Genomic DNA, 19,929 nt, shown 5'->3' with positions numbered 1-19,929 from the left:
CTTCTTATACTCCTTTATTTATTCTTCTAATTTTTTAGTGGATTCCTTGGGATTTTGTATGTACAAGATCATATCATTTGTGAATAGAGATAGTTTTATTTCTTTCTTTCCAATTTGTATGCCTTTCATTTCATTTCCTTGCCTAATTGCCCTGACTTGCCACATTAATATTATCTTTCTTATTAGCGGTATTTGATACAATTGATCGTTCCTTCTTTTTTGCAACCTTCTTTTCACTGGGCTTTTTGGGCACCACACCCTTTCTCATCTCTTTTGTTGGTTCTTCTTCTTCCCCCAACTTCTTAACCATTTCTTGCCTGTAAATTCCAGACCCTAGTATCCACTTGCCTACCTGACAACCCCACTTAGATATCCAAAAGGCAGCTCAAATTTACCATGTCCAAAACTTACTCTAATCATAAATGAAGTATTTTGTGGAAAAAAGGGAGACAAGAAATCAATTAATATTTACTGAATATTTATTATTAACACTATTCATTATCTTGTTTACAGCACATGTCAATTCTATGATTCTCAGGGGTCATGAATCCTGGTCAGTTTGATTCCAGGGTCTGAGCTCCTTCCTAACATCTCTACTGTATTTCCTTTAGACACATTGTGTATAACTCAACTTTCTCTCCTCCAGATTGTCCTTTGGAGTAGTATATGATCACTCAGAAAAAGAAATCTCACAGGATCTCTGGTGACTGGCCTCAGAAGTGCTTATAAGCCATGCAGTGCCTCTGGAGCTGCACCTTCCCTTTCCTCTGTGTAGTGGAGACAAAGACGTCTCCAGTGTGAAGGCAGGTGGTGGGAAAGCCTACTTTGAGTGTTTGGCAAGTTTTTATTGGTTACTTTCCCTGGTGGCTCAGATGGTAAAGCATCTGCCTACGATGCAGGAGACCCGGGTTCGATTCCTGGGTGGGGAAGATCCCCTGAAGAAGGAAATGGCAACCCACTCCAGTACTCTTGCCTGGAAAATCCCATGGATGGAGGAGCCTGGTGGGCTACAGTCCATGGGGTCGCAAAGAGTCGGACACGACTGAGCGACTTCCCCTCTTCCTTCCCAGGTTAGAGTTTCTCTGGCCTTGAGATGTACCTCCTGCTTCTCAGAACTGCTCTGATTTATTTGCTGACTGGATTCTCCATCTTTATTCCTTTTTCCTTCTTGTCTCGTCTTCATTTGTTCAAGAATTATCAGCCTTTCTGGGTTTGTGTAAGATATCCCACTTTATTTGCTTTCCCAGTTCCTGACATTGAAAATTTGTTCAGCATCTGTGACTCATCTATGTCAGTACTTTCCTTATCAAAATATTAATACTAGTTACCAAAAAAATTACTTGCCTTTTTAAATAGCCCTGATAACTCTATTTTCTCTCCCAAATCTTTAACAGAAGTGAAAATGTCCAAGATGAATCTATTCATGTTGGGAATACATTTTTAAAATATATTTTATCCAAATTTAAATAAGTAGTACCTACAATCTCATTTGGCCCCCACGGTGTATGTCCCAAGGCAGCTAAGAAAGCTGAGAAAATTGGTGGGGTCAATTTGTTCATGTTCTTATAGCCTGTTGAGTCAGAGCCAGTTCTGTTACCAGTTGAGCTGGTTTATTCTGATAAGGTTTGCGTTTAGGGTGTGCTGTTCACTGCAGGATGAGGTCCCACCCCCAGGTTTTGCCTCTTGGTGCCCAGAGGTCTGACCCTTCCCAGAAGTCCCCTCACTGGTTCCTTATTCCATGTGCTGGATCTTTCCTGATCCCCTTTCCCTTTTGGAGCTAACCTAGCTTCTGTCTTTTCCCATTCTAAGTATCAACCAATCATGAGGCAGAAATGGTACTGCACCTGGAGTCAGAACTGGATTGAAGACTAAGGCTTTTGTGGTTTTGGGTCACCTCTCTGAGCATCATAGGGTGATCTCTAAGGGCATTTGCAATTCTAGCCTTCTCAGGCTTTATGACTCTATTTCTCTGAAAAGTGAACCTGGACTAATATCTGAGTAGTTGGCTTAATATGCTCTACCAGGGAGGGCAAATATGTAGCTTCTCTTCCATCTGCTTACCATTATCTCATCACTGTCATGTGGAACCCAGTCATGACCTCAGACTTCTCAATTCAGTATCAGTTCAGTTCAGTTGAGTCACTCAGTTGTGTCTCACTCTTTGCGACCACATGGACTGCAGCACCCCAGGCCTCCCTATCCATTACCAACTCCCAGAGTTTACTCAAACTCATGTCCATTGAGTTGGTGATGCCATCCAACCATCTCATCCTCTATCGTCCCCTTCTCCTCCTGCCCCCAATCCCTCCCAGCATCAGAGTCTTTTCCATTGAGTCAGTTCTTCATATCAGGTGGCCAAAGTACTGGAGTTTCAGCTTCAGCATCAGTCCTTCCAATGAATATTCAGGGCTGATTTTCTTTAGAATGGACTGGTTGGATCTCCTTGCAGTCTAAGGGACTCTCAAGAGTCTTCTCCAATACCACAGTTCAAAAGCATCAATTCTTCAGCACTCAGCTTTCTTTATGGTCCAACCCTCACATCCATACATGACTACTGGAAAAACCATAGCTTTGACTAGACAGACCTTTGTGGCAAAGTAATGTCTCTGCTTTTTAATATGCTGTCTAGGTTGGTCATACCAACCTTTTCTTCCAAGGAGCAAGCATCTTTTAATTTCATGGCTGCAGTCATCATCTGCAGTGCTTTTGGAGCCCAAACAAATAAAGTCTCTCACTGTTTCCCCATCTATTTGCCATGAAGTGATGGGACCAGATGCCATGATCTTAGTTTTTTGAGTGTTGAGCTTTAAGCCAACTTTTTCACTCTCTTTCACTTTCATCAAGAGGTGCTTTAGTTCTTCTCTTTCTGCCATAAGGGTGGTGTCAACTGCATATCTGAGGTTATTGATGTTTCTCCTGGCAGTCTTGATTCCAGCTTGTGCTTCATCTAGCCTAGCGTTTCCCATGATGTACTCTGCATATAAGTTAAATAAGGAGAGTGACAATATACAGCCTTGATGTATTCCTTTCCCTATTTGGAACCAGTCTGTTGTTCCATGTCCACTTCTAACTGTTGCTTCCTGACCTGCATACAGATTTCTCATGAGGCATGAGGCAGGTCAGGTGCTCTGGTATTCCCATCTCTTTCAGAATTTAAGTTTGTTGTGATCCACAATTCAGTATAGTGTGCATGTAACTACTGCCAGTGGATCACGGTTGAACTGTGTTTAATCTCCCTGTCTTCCCTCCCACTTCTAGCACTTCAAGCTGAGGGAGGGACTAGTGGTGACCAGGATACTATAGAGGTTAAGAACGTGGGTTCTTGGGTTCAGCTCCTTATATTCAAATCCTGTCTCTACTGCTCCCTTTCTGTGTAACCTTTGGAAAGTTACTTAATGTCTCGGGGTCTCAGTTTCCTTATTTTGAAACATGGGACATAATAATAGCTAAACATCTTAGGGTTGTAGAGAGGATTAAATGAAATAATATGTATTTTAAAAAGTGCTTGGAACAATGCCTGGCACATGTAATTAAAAAAATGTTAGCTATTGTAATGATAATAGCCATGATAAGAATTTGAAAGGTTGGTAGAGGAAAAACTCTTGAATTGGTAGGGCTTGTAGTATCCTTGCAGTCTTCAAAGTAGTCAAATTTTCATTCCCTCTCTGAGTGTAGAATGATCCTGTTTAAAATGTCATTCCTTCCTTCCTTCATTTATTAGTAAAAATTGGAGCCTTCTGTGTGCTATGCATTCAGCCAGGTGTCTAGGATATGACAATAAATAAGTCCTTTTCAAAGGTTTGTCACCTTGTTTGGGATGAAAAACAAGTAAAAATGTGGTTACAGTTTTCTTAATTGCAGCGATTGGAGTTTGCACAGGGTCTTTAGGGAGCACTGTGTATATACGTGGAGTTTCTTTGATGATAGTGTTAAACCTGGGTGGGAAGAGAAATATACTCAAGTCCTCCAGACATGGCTGGCCCCTTACCAGTGTTTCATAGGCAGTGAGTGGACCGCTTGGGGAATAGTTAATACCTGTTCTCAATGGTGGCACATCTCAGGGGCATGCTCATGCTCCTTGGTGCATTCAGTCACTCAACTAACAGCCCAAAACTGTTCCCACTGCTCATTGAGCTGTCCCCCTGTCTCAGTTGCAGCTGATAGAGTTGGGGAGCAGAAATGTGAAGACAGATGGAGGAGCCCTGAATTTGCAGCTACATTGTAGTTGGATCTCTGCAGAGTTGAGTGCCTCAGGAAAGCATGAATGTCAGGCTTATCAGGGACTTGGAAAAGGTGATGAGTCCATCCCACTGCCTGACTCAAGATATGGCAGATCCGTTTGCAGCCATAGACAGTGATAGTATGGAATGTGGGTGGGAAAAAAAAGTACCCTTGTATGGCTGGGGCTGGGTGTTTGTGCTGTGACCCATCCTTTCCCCTCACTGGTGTCTTACAGCAAACAGCTACTGTGTGACGTGATGATTGTGGCAGAAGATGTCGAGATAGAAGCCCACCGTGTGGTCCTGGCAGCCTGCAGCCCCTACTTCTGTGCGATGTTCACAGGTATGAGGGGCAGACAATAAACCCACACGTGTGGGACTGTAGTCCCAACTGGGAGAACGTTGAGGGTGGTGGTGTGAGTGGGGGAGGAAAGAGAAGGCTCCACCCTGAGGAGCTTTTATGTGCCGGATTCTTTGCTCTGCACCATGGAGGTACCAAGAATTGTGATGGACTCATAGCCTCAGTCAGGCCTGTTGAGCATGCAGCCCCTATTGCAGTTCTCTCTGAGGAACAAAGGTAGAATCACAGTCCATGAATTCTCAGACTTTGCTGTGTATTGTAATCATGTCGGGGAGCTTGTTAGAAATGTAGACTCTTGGGCTCACCCTCAGGCTTCTTCCCTCTCATTTTGCAGTTTGGGGACACTGAGACTGAGAGAAGGAAGGGACTTGCCTGAGGTCACCCGGTGAATGAGGGGAACTTGGCTTCTGGACTCCTGGCCCAGGGCTGGCTGGCCTAGCTGTTTCACATCTTGTCAGTCCTTTGCCATTTCTTCCAGGCAGGGGCCCTGAGCCTCCTCTAGCCTTTTTACAGGAGTGTTGGGAGAGAGAGTGGCTCAGATAGTAAAGAAGCTGCCTGCAGTGTGGGAGACCTGGGTTCAATCCCTGCGTTGGGAAGATCCCCTGAAGAAAGAAATGGCAACCTACTCCAATATTCTTGTGTGGGGAATCCCATGGACAGAGGAGCCTGGCCCGCTACAGTCCGTGGGGTCGCAAGAGTCAGACATGACTTAGCTACTAAACCTGGGAGAGAGTTGGGAGACGTGATGGCGGGGCTTGGGGTGGAAAGAGTAAAACAGAAGTATATTCACCATCTGCATTCTGTCTCAGCACCTTTGCCAGGTTTCCAGGGAGTCCCTGTTTTCTGGACATGTCAAACAGCCTTGTCCATCTGTTGCATGTGTGTTACTTCTGAGCCCAAATTCCCTTAAACCCATGGGCTGAGCTTCCTGACTGCAGTGCCTCGCAGCACCTCCCCTGAGCCAGGCGCAGGCGGTGCTGTATCTATCATGGCTGACTGAAGGCCAGCTGGCCCGAGTGTGGCCCCTGGATGAGGTCTGCTGTCCCTTCCACATGTTCACCCGTACCCTGTGCTTCCTCTGAGTGTGGTCACTAATCGTTCTGCACTCCTGTTTCCTGGTGTCTGCGGTGCCTACGCTCTGGAGTCTCATGTACTCACCGCTTATCACCCTGCAGTTTATACTTCAGGTGCCACCTCCTCTCTGACCACCTGAGCCATAGTTCCATACTAGGTCTCCTTCTACTCCATAACTCATCTCTTTTTCACAACTCATCACTATCTGAAAATCATATTGATTAGTTGTTTAAGTATTTTTTTTACCTATGTCTCCTTATTGGAATATCAGTTCCATAAAGATTGGGATCTTGTTAGTTTTGTTTGTTTCCGTATCCTGAGTACCTGGTACACACTAGCACTAAAATATTTTTTAAATGAACAAAATGTCTCCCACCCTTGATTGTGAGTTTTTGGGCGCTCAGGGACCATGTCTTGTTACTGTCGAATCCTTAGTGCCCACTCCAGGGCCTGGTGTTTAGGAGACAGTGAACAACTGAAGGTTAAACGAATGAATGTGGGATTGCTAAGGATGGGTGAGTACAGGCACATTTTTCCTGAATAGGCTCTTGTCCTTTTCCTAATATAATACACAGCCTCTGCTGGGCAGGAGTGGTTCTTGATGGATGGGTGGCGGTGGGGGCTTAGAGCTTGTTATTTGAGAGTTCCCCATATGTGTCCTCTCTTGGCTCATCATGTGAAGGACTGATCTCAACCTGGAGCATTGCTTTTGCTAAGTGCACGAAGCCACGCTACCTCACTTTGAGCCTTGTACTAGGAATTCCATAATGCAGCCTGGAAAAACAGCTACTTTCATTACCTGGAAATTTTGAGCCACTTCTCTTTGAAGTAGTCTCAAACTCTAGTAGGAAGGCTTTTATTTCTTTATTTCCTTGTCTTTCATCCATCTTTCTTTCTTTTAAAATAATTTATCTTATCTACAAATTTAGTTGCAACTTCAGTAAATAGCTCTGCCAGTCATTTTTCTCCATGTATTTGATTTAAAAAAGTGCAGTATTGAAAGAGGAGTCCACTTGCAATTGCAATGAATTATACTTTTGGCTCCATTTTTTTTTTTTTTTTTTTGGCTAATGAACTTGCCTCTGGGTTCATGGAAGTGCCTAAGCAAAAACAAAGTGATTTTAAAAAGGGAGAGAAAATATGCTTCTGGATCAGATCTAGTAATTGAAAGGAGAAGAGATTCAAGAGAAGAAAGCAGTCTAATGTGTGGCCCAGCCCATGGCTTCCATAGAATCTGGTTAATATCTGTCCTCCTATCCTTCTTTCCTTCCATCCATTGTCTGTCTGTCCATCCATCCACCCACCCATCCACCTATCCATATGTTCATCCAAACACTATTCATATATGTTCATTACAGAAAAAAAAAAAATAGAATAAGTAATACTTGATTAAAGTGTGTACACATTTTGAATCCTTGTGAGACATGTGTCTCAACTCCACAACACTTGAAACAGTTGTACCAGCATATGCTTCCATCAGCACTGTATCAGATTTGTATATTTTTTCAGGCCCTTTGATTTTGCTTAAATATTGGTAAACAGGTACAAGAAAAAAGTAACTGCAAAATTCTGTTCTCATTATCAGGTTCAGCTTTAAAATCCATAAAATTAATAATGAAAAGGTCCAGCTGATTCATGTTAAGTCTGTTTCTATCGGCATGTTTAAGGCCCCAAAGAAGAGAAAATATATATGGCTTTCTTCTGACTTGAGTGGTGTGATCAAGATCTTTTATTCAGGCTTAACATGTTTTTATTTGTTTATCTGCTGAGTTCATATTGCCCAAATGTCCGTCGATGGTTCCAATTATCAGCCCCACTCCTTGACAGTGTCCTTCCCATAACTTGGAATAAATAGGAAACTGAGGTGTGAGTGTCCACAGGAGAGTGTCCAAAGGCAACCAGCCTGTGAGAGGATCTGGGATGGGCAGTCACCTGAATTGCAGTCTACTCCTTTAGAATAGTGTGATTGGAGAGGCCAGCAGGGCTGACCCTGTCCTTTTCCCTGAGTATGGAATACTTAAGATTCCCCTCAACCCCTTTCTCCCCATCTAGCACCTCCATTCTAGGGGAAGATAATTTCCCCAAAACAGCCCAGTCACTTTATTCCCCCTGTTTTTAGCGTGCCCTTTACTATGGGTTCTGTGTACCTATAGTATTGGTACTCCATACAGATCCCTACATATCATCCAGGATTTTAAAAGCAGTCCCATTTTATGCTATTAAAAGAACCGAGTCCTAAAGAATATGTGGGCTCAGGAAAAGACATGTGAGCTCCATCCCACAAGAAGCCCTGGGAATAAGCTGTCTAGTGTATTGATATTACACACTGAGGCTGATTAGATTGGCTTCTTTTTTTTTAAGAAAAGTTGCTTTTAGATGCAGGTTGATATTCAACTGGTGTCTTTGAATATATGGTGACTAGAAATGAGGAGAGTCAGGAATGTCCTGGAGGTAAGAGGCAAGGGACTTGGAAGGAGTGGACACCAACCAGCCACAAGCAGAACAGTCAGGGCCAGGCTCTCTTACTCACCTTTAGGCATGCACTCATCACATAGAACCACTGTTTCGGGCTTTCTTCATGCCTGACTCCACCAGGCCTTGGACCATGTCTGTGTTCTGAGTGTCTGAATGATGTATTGATGTCTTTGAAGATCTTTGCATATCGTGCAGTTTAGCATGACTTAATCCAAAGCAATGGAGCAGTGAGGGAGGGAACACTAGGGAGTAGAAGCTTTTCTTTGTATTAAGAGGGCCTTGAGGGAGTAGTCAGAGTAGGTAGGGTCTGGCCTCTGAGGATTTTGCCCCTAAGGAGTTAGAAGTTGGGTAGAACAGTTCAGGGGGGTGGAGAAAAAGGAAGGTCAGAGTCTGTATGGGATTGAGGAGAAATGGTCTGGTCTTCCATGTTTCTTTTAGAGTTGGTTACCTCAGGGCAGAAGCTTACAGTGTCATAGGATTTCTTCTTCCTGTCCCTAACATACCACATCAAAGTCAGATGTCCTTTTGTGGCTTAAGTGTCCTAGATTTGAGGGTGATGGGTGCGGTAGTCATGTCTAAAAATATGTTGCTCTTGATATAGAAATGGTGACTTTTTTTCAAGAATTGATTTGGATGTCGTTCAAGCCTGTGTTGCAGAGAAGGCAGTGGCACCCCACTCCAGTACTCTTGCCTGGAAAATCCCACGGATGGGGGAGTCTGGTAGGCTGCAGTCCATGGGGTCGCTAGAGTCGGACACAACTGAGCGACTTCACTTTCACTTTTCACTTTCATGCATTGGAGAAGGAAATGGCAACCCACTCCAGTGTTCTTGCCTGGAGAATCCCAGGGATGGGAAGCCTGGTGGGCTGCTGTCTATGGGGTCGCACAGAGTCGGACATGACTAAAGCAATGCAGCAGCTGCAGCAGCAAGCCTGTGTTGATGTAGTTCAACACAGGCTTGTGTAGTGCCCTGGAAAAGAGACTACTGTTCAGACACCTACCAGCATCCAATTACGTGCAACTGATTTGACCAAGATGGTCTGGGGTAGACTTGTCTGCACTTGGCATAGCTCAGTCTTGAAATTTCAGATCTTCACTGAAGAGAACCACTGGACGGAAATTTTTTTATGAGTGTTCATAGAGGAGGTTTGGAGTTGTTGATGCAAAGGCCTCTTTGGTAAGGATTAAACACAGGGTGGTAATGGCACCTTCATTAGGGGATGGTGTGGTATCTTAGAAAGCCATCATGACCTGACTCCAGCAACTGATAGGTTTGTAAGCAGTTACTTAACCTCTGTGATCCTGTTTTCTTGTTTTTGAGACTGGAATAATAACAGTAAAACAATAATAACAACAAGCAGGGAACAGATACAGGTAAGGGAAATAAGACACCCAATACAGAATGAAATTGTGAAAGTGTTAGTTACTCAGTCATGTCTGACTCTTTGTGACTCCATGGACTGTAGCCTGCCAGGTTCCTCCATTCATGGGATTCTCCAGGCAAGAATACTGGAGTGGGTTGCTATTGCCTTCTCCAGGTGATCTTCCCAACCCAAGGATCGAACCTGGGTCTCCGCCTTGCAAGAAGACTCTTTGCTATCTGAGCCACCAGGGAAGAGCACCCGACACAGAATAGGTACTTAATAAAGCTAACTCTTATTATGTGTAGAGCCTGTCATAGTTTATACAGCTCATGTGGATGTGTGGGGAGGCTCTGATACCTGCTGCCCTGGTGGTGGTGAGAGTTGACATGAAACATCTCTGGCTACATAGGCATTTCCTTCCCGATTTGGTACTCCACCTGAGGAGAAAGACCTCTCCAGGTGGAGGAAGGCTGAGATTCCAGGGAGGCTGGGTGCTGGGGTGATCTCCAGCACTGCAGCTCTGCTGAATCCTGCTGCTGCAGTTCTCACACTCTCATTATCTCCTTTGAATGTCGCACAGCTTTGGCATAAAGGCAGGGCCAGGAACGTCCTTATTTCACAGGAGACAGAGGTCAACCTTTTGCAGTTATCTGGCATAGATGGCTCACCTACAAACCTTACCTGCAGGAGGCTTGGCTGGGATTCAGCAAGGTGGCAGGTTATTTCTTTTCCTCATGTGATGCTAACATGTGGCACAGGTCTCAACTCTGGCCAAATGAGTTGGCAGCCTAGATATCAGGACTTAGACAGATGAAGGTTAGGGGTGAGAGAGTATAATAGCCATCCTAACACCCAGGATCATTGTGCAGAAGGTAAGGATCTTCTGTTTTCTTTTTACCCAGATCATGAAACTAAATTTCAACAGTAAGGACTCAATTGAGGAGTGAAGAAGAGTTCTGTAACACAAGGACTCCTGAATGCACTTTTTCTTCCCTTTGCTGTACAGCTTTGAGGGGTGGCTGGTGGTCTGTGTCTGGCTCTTTGGAAAGACCTCACAGCCATTCTACCATTCCTTTCTTGTTCCTTTGGCTGAATAATGGGGTTGGGTTTCTATCAGCAATCTAGGATATGAGCCAGTGATTTTCTAGCCCCCCTGTCTTATGTGGTGGTGAAAGATTTTCCCCCATGGCTCCTCAAGATGCACCTCTTCCCCGCTTTGGGCAGTCTTCCACCTAAAAAGAACTCTGTTGTGCATGTGAGCTTCTCTGGTGGCTTTGACAGTAAAGAATCTGCCTGCAGTGCAGGAGACTCAAGTTTGATTCCTGGTTTGGAAAGATCCGCTGGAGAAGGAAATGGCCACCCACTCCAGTATTCTTGCCTGGAAAATCCCATGGACAGAGGAGCTTGGCGGGCTGCAGTCCATGGGGTCACAAAGAGTCAGAACAACTGACACTTTCACACTTTGGTGCCTGTGATGTGCTAGCTAGGTTGAGACTATGCCTTGCTCTCCTGGGCTCTCTATGCTTCTTGGAGACTTCTAGGTGCTGGTCTGAAGGTAGAGTCTGAAGATTTAAAGAAGTTTAAGACGTAGTCCCTTAGTCTAGCTGCCATCGTCTTTCACCCAGTTTACTGCAGCAGCCTTCTAATTTGTCAACCTGCCCCCATTTTGTTCCGTCAGTCCCAACCCATTTTCTACACTGTAGCTATAGTCATATTTACTAAATAAAAATCTAATGTATTCCTTACTTGCTTAAAGTCTGTCAAGGGTTCCCCATTGCCCTTAGAATGAAGTCTAAACTTCTCTGCATGGTGCACAAGGCCCTCAAGTTGTCCAGAGCCTGCTTGTATCTTCAGCCATCTCTCCCCCTTCCTCCTTTTATATGCTGTGCTTCTGCCAGACTCAAATTTTTATGGCCCCAGAATAGGTCAGGTTCATCAGTCTGATGAAAACAATGGATTCTTTCCACAAAAAAGTAAATATGTGCTCCTGTATGCTCATTATTTTGCATACAGTTCAGGGTAGAGGAATCCCTGCCTAAGAACCTTTTAAATTAAGTCTCCTTTTCTAGCATTTAACACATTTTGAAATTGCTGGTTTACTCATCTTTCTACTAGTTTGAGCTCCATGAGGGCTGGGAACATGACTTGTTCACCACTGTGTCCTTGGGCCTTGCCCATAGGGACTGTTTGATACTTGCTTATTGACTGAATGAACAAACAAACATCTGCCCTTGCTAGGTAGATCAAGATCTATCTGGAAGAACAGGATATGATGTTAACAGAGGACAAAAATGTTCAACTGACGTTTTCTTTCTTTTTCTCTTTTAAATTCAAGTACAGTTACTGTTACAACATTATGTAAGTTACAGCTGTACAATAAAATTCACAATTTTTAAAGCTTATACTCCATTTATGGTTATTATACAATATTGACTATATTCCCTGTGTTGTACAATATTAATTTACGTTAAAAATATTTATTTATGATTTTGGCTGTGCTGGGTCTTCATTGCTGCACGGGGGCTTTCTCTAGTTGCAGAGAGTGGGGCCTGCTCTCTAGTTGTATGTTGGCTTCTCATTGTGTGGCTTCTCTTGTTGCAGAGCACAGACTCTGGGCGCATAGGCTTCGGTATCTGTGGCACGTGGGCTCAGTAGTTGTGGCTCGTGGGCTCTAGCGCACAGGCTCAGTAGTTGCGGCACACGGTAGTCTTGCTCTGCGGAATGTGGGATTCTCCTGGACCAGAAATCGAACTGGTATTACCTGCACTGCAAGGCAGACTCTCAACCACTGGACTACCAGGGAAGCCCTGGAGCTTATTTTATCCCTAATAGTTTGTACCTCTTCATCCCCTCCCCTCTTCCTTCTCCACTAGTAACCACTAATTTGTTCTTTATATCTGTGAGTCTGATTCTTTTTTGTTATATTCACTAATTTGTTGTATTTTTTATATTTCACATATGTGATATGGTACAGAATTTGTCTTTCTCTGTCTGGCTTTTTCCACTTTAGCATAATACTCTCCAAGTCCATCCATGTTGCTGCAAATAGCAAAATTTCATTCTTTTTAATGGCTAAGTAGTATTCCATCAAATATACAGACCACATTTTCTTTATTTACTTATCTGTTGATTGACACTTTAGTTGCTTCCATATCTTGGCAATTATAAATAATGTTTCTGTGAATACTGGTGTGCATGTATCTTTTTGAATTATTGTTTTTGTTTTTTTGGGGGGAGGATGGGATATACAGCCAGGAGTGGAATTCCTAGGTCATTTGGTAGTTCTATTTTTAGTTTTTTGAGAAACTTCCATACTGTTTTCCACAGTGGCTGTACCAATTTACATTCCCACAAATAGTGGTGGGAGGGTTCCCTTTTCTCCACATCCTCACCAGCTTTTGTTATTTGTGTTCTTTTTGATGATAACTGTTCTGACAAGTGTGAGGTAATATCTCATTGTGGTTTTGATTTGCATGTCACAGATGATTAGTCGTGTTGAACATCTTTTCATGTACCTGTTGGCCATCTGCATTTCTTCTTTTTTGAAAGTTCAGAGTCTGCGGTGGCTGGGCTGGGCCTCTTGGGAAAAATCAGCAGAAGAGGGCTCTTGGGTTAATCTTGAAGACAGAGGGACTTACAGGGCTTATGTTCTGTCCTCTAGAAATATTTTGTCAAAGTAGCAGAGGTGAGTGAAAGAGCAAGAATGAAGAAGCCTTTGATGATTTCTCCTTCTTCAGAATTAACTATAGTCTGTGGACTTATGAGATGTCAAGAGAAAGCCTCTCTTTTTTCTTTCTTTCTCTGCTCCAACAAGTATTTAAGTGCTTGTTATATGTCAAATGGGCTTCCCTCATGGCTCAAACAGTGAAGAATCTGCCTGCAATTCAGGAGACCTTGGTTGGATCACTGGGTTAGGAAGATCCCCTGGAGAAGAGAATAGCTACCCACGCCAGTATTCTTGCCTGGAGAATCCCATGGACAGAGGAGCCTGGCAGGCTACAGTCTATGGGGTCGCAAAGATTTGCACAGGACTGAGCTACTAACACTTTCACTCTTCACTTTATGAATACTTTTGTCAAGGTCATTAGTTAGGGTCAGGTTTAAATTATAGAGGGATTTATTAAAAATGACATGAGGTCTAAAGTTAGGCCAAAGGTTGAAATCCCAGCCCTGCCCTCTTACTAGCTGTGTGCAAATGCCTCTTGATATGCCAATTCTATAATTTATAAATTGCAAGCAATATCTCGTACCTCCTGGGGTTGTTACAAGGACTAAATGAAATAATGTATGTAAACCCTGAGGGTCTGGCATGTAGTAGCAACTATTATTACTACCACGTTCAGGGTTTGTTTAAGCTGACATCTTTGTTTGATGCAGTAATTTCTACTGGTTCACAGAGATATTAAATTGGATTTTACAAGTCCTTATGATTTATATTAATCTAAGTCTCCAATTTCCTATAAAGGAAATTTATCAGAAAAGACATGGTCTTTGAGGCCCTAGATTTTTTTTTCCTTCAATTTTTTCTTGCTTGTTAGAATTTTAAGTACTTAGTGCAGAAATTTTTGATTCATATAAAGAAGCAAGGAAAAAAAAAAAATCCCATCGTCTAGAAAACTGTGTCTTAACATTTTCCGGGTATTCAACATCATGAAAATGATTGTTCATCTCATCAGAAAATCAAACTTTTGCCCATATGTACAAATATTTTCACACAATTTCAGGAGATTCCACTTGTTTACCCCCAAGATACAAAACCCTAACCTGACTCCCAAGCTCTACTTCTATAAAGAGCAAGCAATCAGGCCAGGCTCTCTCTGACTTCACACTCACTAAAGACTTCTGAGTCTCTTGGTTCTTGTAGTCAGGTTGCTTTTTTTTTCCCCCCAGCCTTTTTTCTAAGGTCCAAGTTCTTAAACTGAGAATTGGCCATCTTTGATGATCTTTTTGCAGTATAATTACCCACTGGACCTTTGCTAGTGAACATCTTCATAGCTGTTTGGAGAGAGGAATTTAACTTTTGATTTCCTTATGTATGTGTTCATGTTTGTCGTGGAGTATATTCAAGAGAGAGATTGTGAAAGCTTGTTTTATGGGTAGAGGAGAAACTCACCATCTTTTCCTGTTTCCTCTTTGCCTCTTTGTCCTGTCTCAGGGCTCTTTGTGCTGAGGCCATTTTGCTGCTTTCTACCAGCAGTCAGAGAGAAGAGAATCGAATGGGGGTCACTGGGCTGCCTGATCCGTGGGAGCCAGCAGGGTTTGGAATAGGTCTCCCCGCCCCCATCTTTCTTCCCTCTCTGGCATCACTCGTATCTAGAGCTGTGTCAGGATGGGAACTGTGGATTGGTGGGGGAATCATGCATAGTCCATGCAGCTTGGAGGTGGGCGTCTGCAGCCCACGGGCTGTACTGTACTGTATTTTCTTGGCTCCAGTGCACAGATTCCACAGACAGAAAACAACCGCCCAGGCTCTGTTTTCACACTCATGTAAGGACTTCTGAAGCCCCATTTCTTGCAGTCACGTCGCCCTGCATTTCAGTCTACAAGGACATATCTTGCCTGTCTTTTCCTCCTGAAACCAGCAACCTTTGTTGAATGAGCCTGGCTCTAAACAGAGCTGTGTGCGCTGTATAGAGAGAGCAGGCTGCGGTCAGGGGCCTCAGGACTGTGCTCTCGTGGTGCCTCTGCTGCCCTAGTTCACAGGCCTGTGTTCTCTCTTTCTTGGATGGTTATCAGGGCCTCCCATCTGTTCTCCCTGCCACTGGTCCAGCCTCCCCCAATGTGTCCAAAATTTCATTCAAAGACACCCATCTGTTGATGTCATTCCCTCGTTTAAAACTATTCAGTGGTGCTACTCTTAGGATAAAGTCCCAACTCATTTGCATGGTTTACTGGGCTCTGCGAGTCCTGGCTCCTAGCTGTCTCTCCAGCCTCCTTCCTCTCACTGTCACTCCACATACCAGCTATGCTACCCTCTTACTGTTCCCCACATTTATCCTTTTGGTACTTTTCTGTCATTGCACTCATGGTTCCTGCATCCAGCTCATCTTTCCTCACCTTTGCTGCACGAGGAATAGCCAACTCAAATGTGACTTCCTATCAGGAGGCCTTCCAGGATTCCACAAATAGGGTGTGTTGCTCTATCTTCTGCATTCTTTGGATTTAGCATACCACAGTGATTGCTAGTGTGGACTCTAGAGTCAGACTGCTGGCTTTCAAGTCTTGCCTGGCCCCTTCCCACATGTGTGACTGTAGGCAAAATGAATTACCTTTGCTCCTGTGCCTCAGTTTCTTTATCTGTAATACGGGGATGTTAAGAATAATGCTTTTAAGTCATTGATTAAAAGAGGCAATAGTTTAAAGTGCTAAGCCCAGTGCTTAGCCATAGTTAGCACTCAATAATTGGTTAAAAAAAAAAGTTGTTCTACTGGTACTTTGCATATCTCTCATCATCTCATATAGTTTAGTATATCTGCCCTACTAGATCAAGTGCTCCTTGAGGACAGGTTCATATCTTGTTCACTTTCTCTGGCCCCCTGTGTACAAGTTTGCAGGAACTTGGTTGAATGCTTTCTCATGATAAATTTGCCTTCAAAATGAAAAGGGGCAATGGATAGAGTTAGGGAATGCTTGAGAATGATCACAGACCTGAAGTTGATGTGACCTCGATGTCCACTAGTGTGTCCTACGCTGTGGCCGAGTGTTCCTTTTGCTGGCAGCACAGGTAGTGCTTTTATTTTGCCAAGACAGGGTAGGAGACCATGTGAAGGTTAAGCACTTCCTAGGTTCATGTTCATGTCCATTTTGTTTTTGTTTTGAACTGTAGGTGACATGTCTGAGAGTAAAGCCAAGAAGATAGAAATCAAGGATGTGGATGGGCAGACCCTGAGTAAGCTGATTGACTATATCTATACGGCTGAGATTGAGGTGACTGAAGAGAACGTCCAGGTAAACTCAGCTCCAGCTGATAGCTCAGTGTATCATATACTCAGCCCCTCCCCCCCCCCCCGCCCCCCATTTACATCATCATTTCCTTTAACCCTCACAACAATTCAGTTGGTAACTGTAGAGGAAACCGAAGCTTCAAAGAGAGTGGGTGACTTGTCCTGAGATACATGGCCAGGGCGAACGACCCTCATATCCTGCCTGCCTGACCATGGGACCCATGTTTTTAACCACCAGGCCATAATCCCTCAGAATGAGCTTGAGCCCCAGAGCAGAAAGTCTTTAACTCATGCTGGTTCAAACTCTTGGAGTCTGGGTGACCCTTCTTCTCCCCAGTCATCATCTCATCTCGGGGATTTTGAGTATCAGCTTGTGAGGCTGTTTAAAGTTTTTCTCATGTCAATGTTAGTCAATGAAATGCCTCTGAGCCCATGGAGGTGCCAAGCACCAGCCTTGAGTGTCAGCAGGGGTGTGTGGCTGTGAGGTGGATTGTCTGTGCCTCTGCCTCCTTTTGCCGACCTGGTCTCTTTCTCAGCCATCTGGAGTCTAGAAAAGAGGAATCAGCAAAGACACTGCTTCACCCAAAGGTGTGTGTCCTTTCTGTGGGGTGTAAGACATCAGTGTCGTGGCACTGAAGGTGGGATGGTGGAGGGTGTGGCCCACTCTGGAAGCTTGTGAACAACCAGGTCAAATGCAGACACAAGATGTGCTATTTCTTATCATTAAGGATCTTGATATTAAAATAATGGAAATTATATGGGATATGAAAGGTTTTTCTTCCTTTTTTTGTTTTTTTAAAGCAAAATTCTACCTTATTTATTGTGAGAGAGATAAATTAAACTATATGAGATGATGAGAGATATGCAAAGTACCACGATATATTTCTCTTATTCAGAACACCATGCCCTTTTTAGGGTTGAGGTGTTTGGGAGGCCAAATTGGTAATTGTGTATTCATTCCATCTGGCCAGAATGTTTGAGGGCCTCTCATATGCCAGACACTTTGTTGGGCACTGTGTATGTACCAGTGAGCAGAGGTGATTCCATTGTCTCCTTTCATGGAATTTGTGTTCTAGGGTGAAGACAGACACTCATCAAATAGGCACACAAGTAATGTTTATGTATAAATTGTGGTAAGTCCTTTGAAGGAGAGGAACAATTTGCATGAAGTGGGGAATCTAGGAAGGGCTCTTTCATGAGATAAGATTTGAGCTGAGGACTGAAGGATGGATAGAAGTTGGTTTCGTGTGGTAAATGGTCCTCTGGTAGGGGTGTTAGGGTACCCGCAAACTGAGGGTCTGAGGCACCCTGCATTTGGACCTGTAGAGCCTGCCCAGGGTATAGCCTGTTTTTGTCTCTGGTTCCTAGACAGACTTTTGGGTGGTATAGTTTCTACAGTGATCTAGTCTAATCCTTCCTCGCCCTTTTAAAACTGAAATTTCTTTTATGCACAGTAAAATGCATAGCCATTGCATTATTTCTGGTCTTTCCCATCCAGAGTGGAGTGGGCAATGCCATGGTTACATACTAGGTCAAGCAGCAGAATTTAAGCAGCTGAATAACTTTTGGGCAGTAACAACAAGTGCAAAGTAATTTAGTATAAAATATGTATAGGGTATGTGTGGAAAAACATTTTTTTAAATGGGTGATAGTTATATGAAATCACCATGTCTTTTAAATTCATTTAGATGCTTTTGAGACTAATATAAATATTGAGATTTACAAAATGCAGGAAATTATATCCTTTGCAACTTTAATGAAAAATGCTAGATGTCAACCTAAAAAAAGTGTAGGGGGTAAATATATATTTTTTAAATCTTGTATTAGAGATACTATAAACATGAAAGTGATAGAAGAATGTGCAGAAAAGAGATAAACATAGCAAGCCTGCTTGCTTTCTTCAGAAAGGCTTGCTTACAAGGTCAGTCTTCATCCGGAGTCTGGCAACTTGGATTTTGAGAGAGTTCCCACTCCTCTAGTGATAATGGTAGTAGCTTGCACTGCTTAAACTGTTTGTGCAAGCAATATGGTTTATGCCGATCACCTGCTTTCCTTCTGAGAGTTTGGAATTTCAGTCCACGCTAGGCAGAAGGTGCCTGTGTAACTGACACCTGACACACGTCTTGGCCTCTCAGAGTCAGGCTAGCTTTCCTGGTTGGTAATGTTTTGCACATGTTGTCACTGTTCATTGCTGGAGGGATTAAGTGCGTTCTCTGTGACTCCATTCGCAGAGGACTCCTGGAAGCTTGTGGCTATTGTTCTCCAAAATTTGCCCCATGTACCTTTTCCCTTTGCTGATTTTGCTTTGTATCCTTTCAAGGTAATAAATCTTAGCTGTACTTATAGTGAGGAAAACTAGAGCTTCTCTGACACCCCCACTAACATTCTGCCTCAAGGATCAGTTTTCTCATTTGTAAAACAGGAATCATAATAGTGCCCATTCTGTTGGGTGGTCATGAGTTAGACTGCCTGCCTTTAAATCCCGGCTCCACCATTTTCTAGCTGTGTGATCCCAGGCAAGGTACAAGAACACTGTGCCTCAGTGTTCTTGTCTGTCTCATGGGCATAATAATAGCGCTTAACCTCTTAGGGTTGGCGTGAGCATTAAATGAATTACTATAGGTAAAGAACTTAGAGGAGTGTGCCACAGACAGGGTAGGCACAGAGAGCACTGTGAACACAGAAGCGTTTTCACCAAGGGGCACATGTCTGAAGGTGGAGACAGGTGGCCAGGCAAATGGGTGCCCTCCATTGTGGTAGGGGCCAGAGTGGAGGTACCCAGGAAGCAGAGAATGTTCATCATCACCTTGATGAGGGTGGTTAAGGGCAGACCTCACTGAGGATGCATGGTGTGGACTGGGTGTTGAAGGAAAGTCTTGGAGGTCAGGCCTGCCTCCTCTTCTGCCTGTCTGTGACCCCGCTGGCCTGTGAGCCCCTGGAGGGACCTGCTGCGTTCAGTATTATCTGGGAGTGAGGAGAGGCTGCATGTGCAGGGACTCCCCTGGGAAGCACAATGTGGAATAAAACTCTGCAAAGCACAACGTGGAATAAAACTCTGCAGTTTGGAATCAATCATATATGTGAACTATTTTCCTTTTTTTTCCTTAACTTTATGGTTTGGTCAGGGATGACCTTGGGGGAAAACCAAAACTGGTTAAGAGAAAGTTTTAGATCAACATGTGGCTGCTTCTTCCTGCTGTGATGTATGTATCTGCTGAGAGTTGCTCACAAGCTGTCTATGAAGACAGTATGTGTGAGGATTCATTGCACTGAGGATGTGTACGCAGAGGTTCCTGGGAAAACAAGGGTTAGAGACTTGGGGCTTGGTTAAATGGCTGGGAGATTATGCCCTGCTTCTCTTTCCAGTCACACATACCTTGGAAAGACTGAACTGCCCTTCTACAGTGGAGGCAACAATTCGTAACTGATTCTTATTAATACTCACTGTAAGCAAAGCACGTGTTGATCACTTCACATGCATTATTTCGTTA

General features: G+C 43.7%; 1 protein-coding gene and 1 non-coding gene across 13 annotated transcripts in view; both read left to right on the top strand.

The window, feature by feature from the left end:
* Window positions 1–19,929, top strand: part of KLHL3 (kelch like family member 3) — a 149,981-nt gene that overhangs the window by 50,752 nt on the left and 79,300 nt on the right. For 11 of the 12 annotated variants that reach the window (XM_070793635.1, XM_070793629.1, XM_070793625.1 and 8 more), the window contains 2 exons: window positions 4,457–4,563; window positions 16,321–16,442. In XM_070793635.1, coding sequence (XP_070649736.1) covers window positions 4,457–4,563; window positions 16,321–16,442 — 229 coding nt within the window. Of the gene's footprint in view, window positions 1–4,456; window positions 4,564–16,320; window positions 16,443–16,508; window positions 17,027–19,929 lie in introns of those variants that run through there. The other variant, XM_070793633.1, reaches the window with a different exon arrangement.
* Window positions 858–929, top strand: TRNAR-ACG (transfer RNA arginine (anticodon ACG)). Its single transcript has one exon. It is a non-coding gene; the product is annotated as a tRNA-Arg (tRNA).

The sequence above is a fragment of the Bos indicus genome, chromosome 7 (assembly GCF_029378745.1).
Source record: "Bos indicus isolate NIAB-ARS_2022 breed Sahiwal x Tharparkar chromosome 7, NIAB-ARS_B.indTharparkar_mat_pri_1.0, whole genome shotgun sequence".
In the NCBI taxonomy this organism is placed as follows: domain Eukaryota; kingdom Metazoa; phylum Chordata; class Mammalia; order Artiodactyla; family Bovidae; genus Bos; species Bos indicus.
The sequence above is the reverse complement of the archived record's forward strand: the minus strand, read 5'-3'. Positions and strand labels throughout refer to the sequence as shown.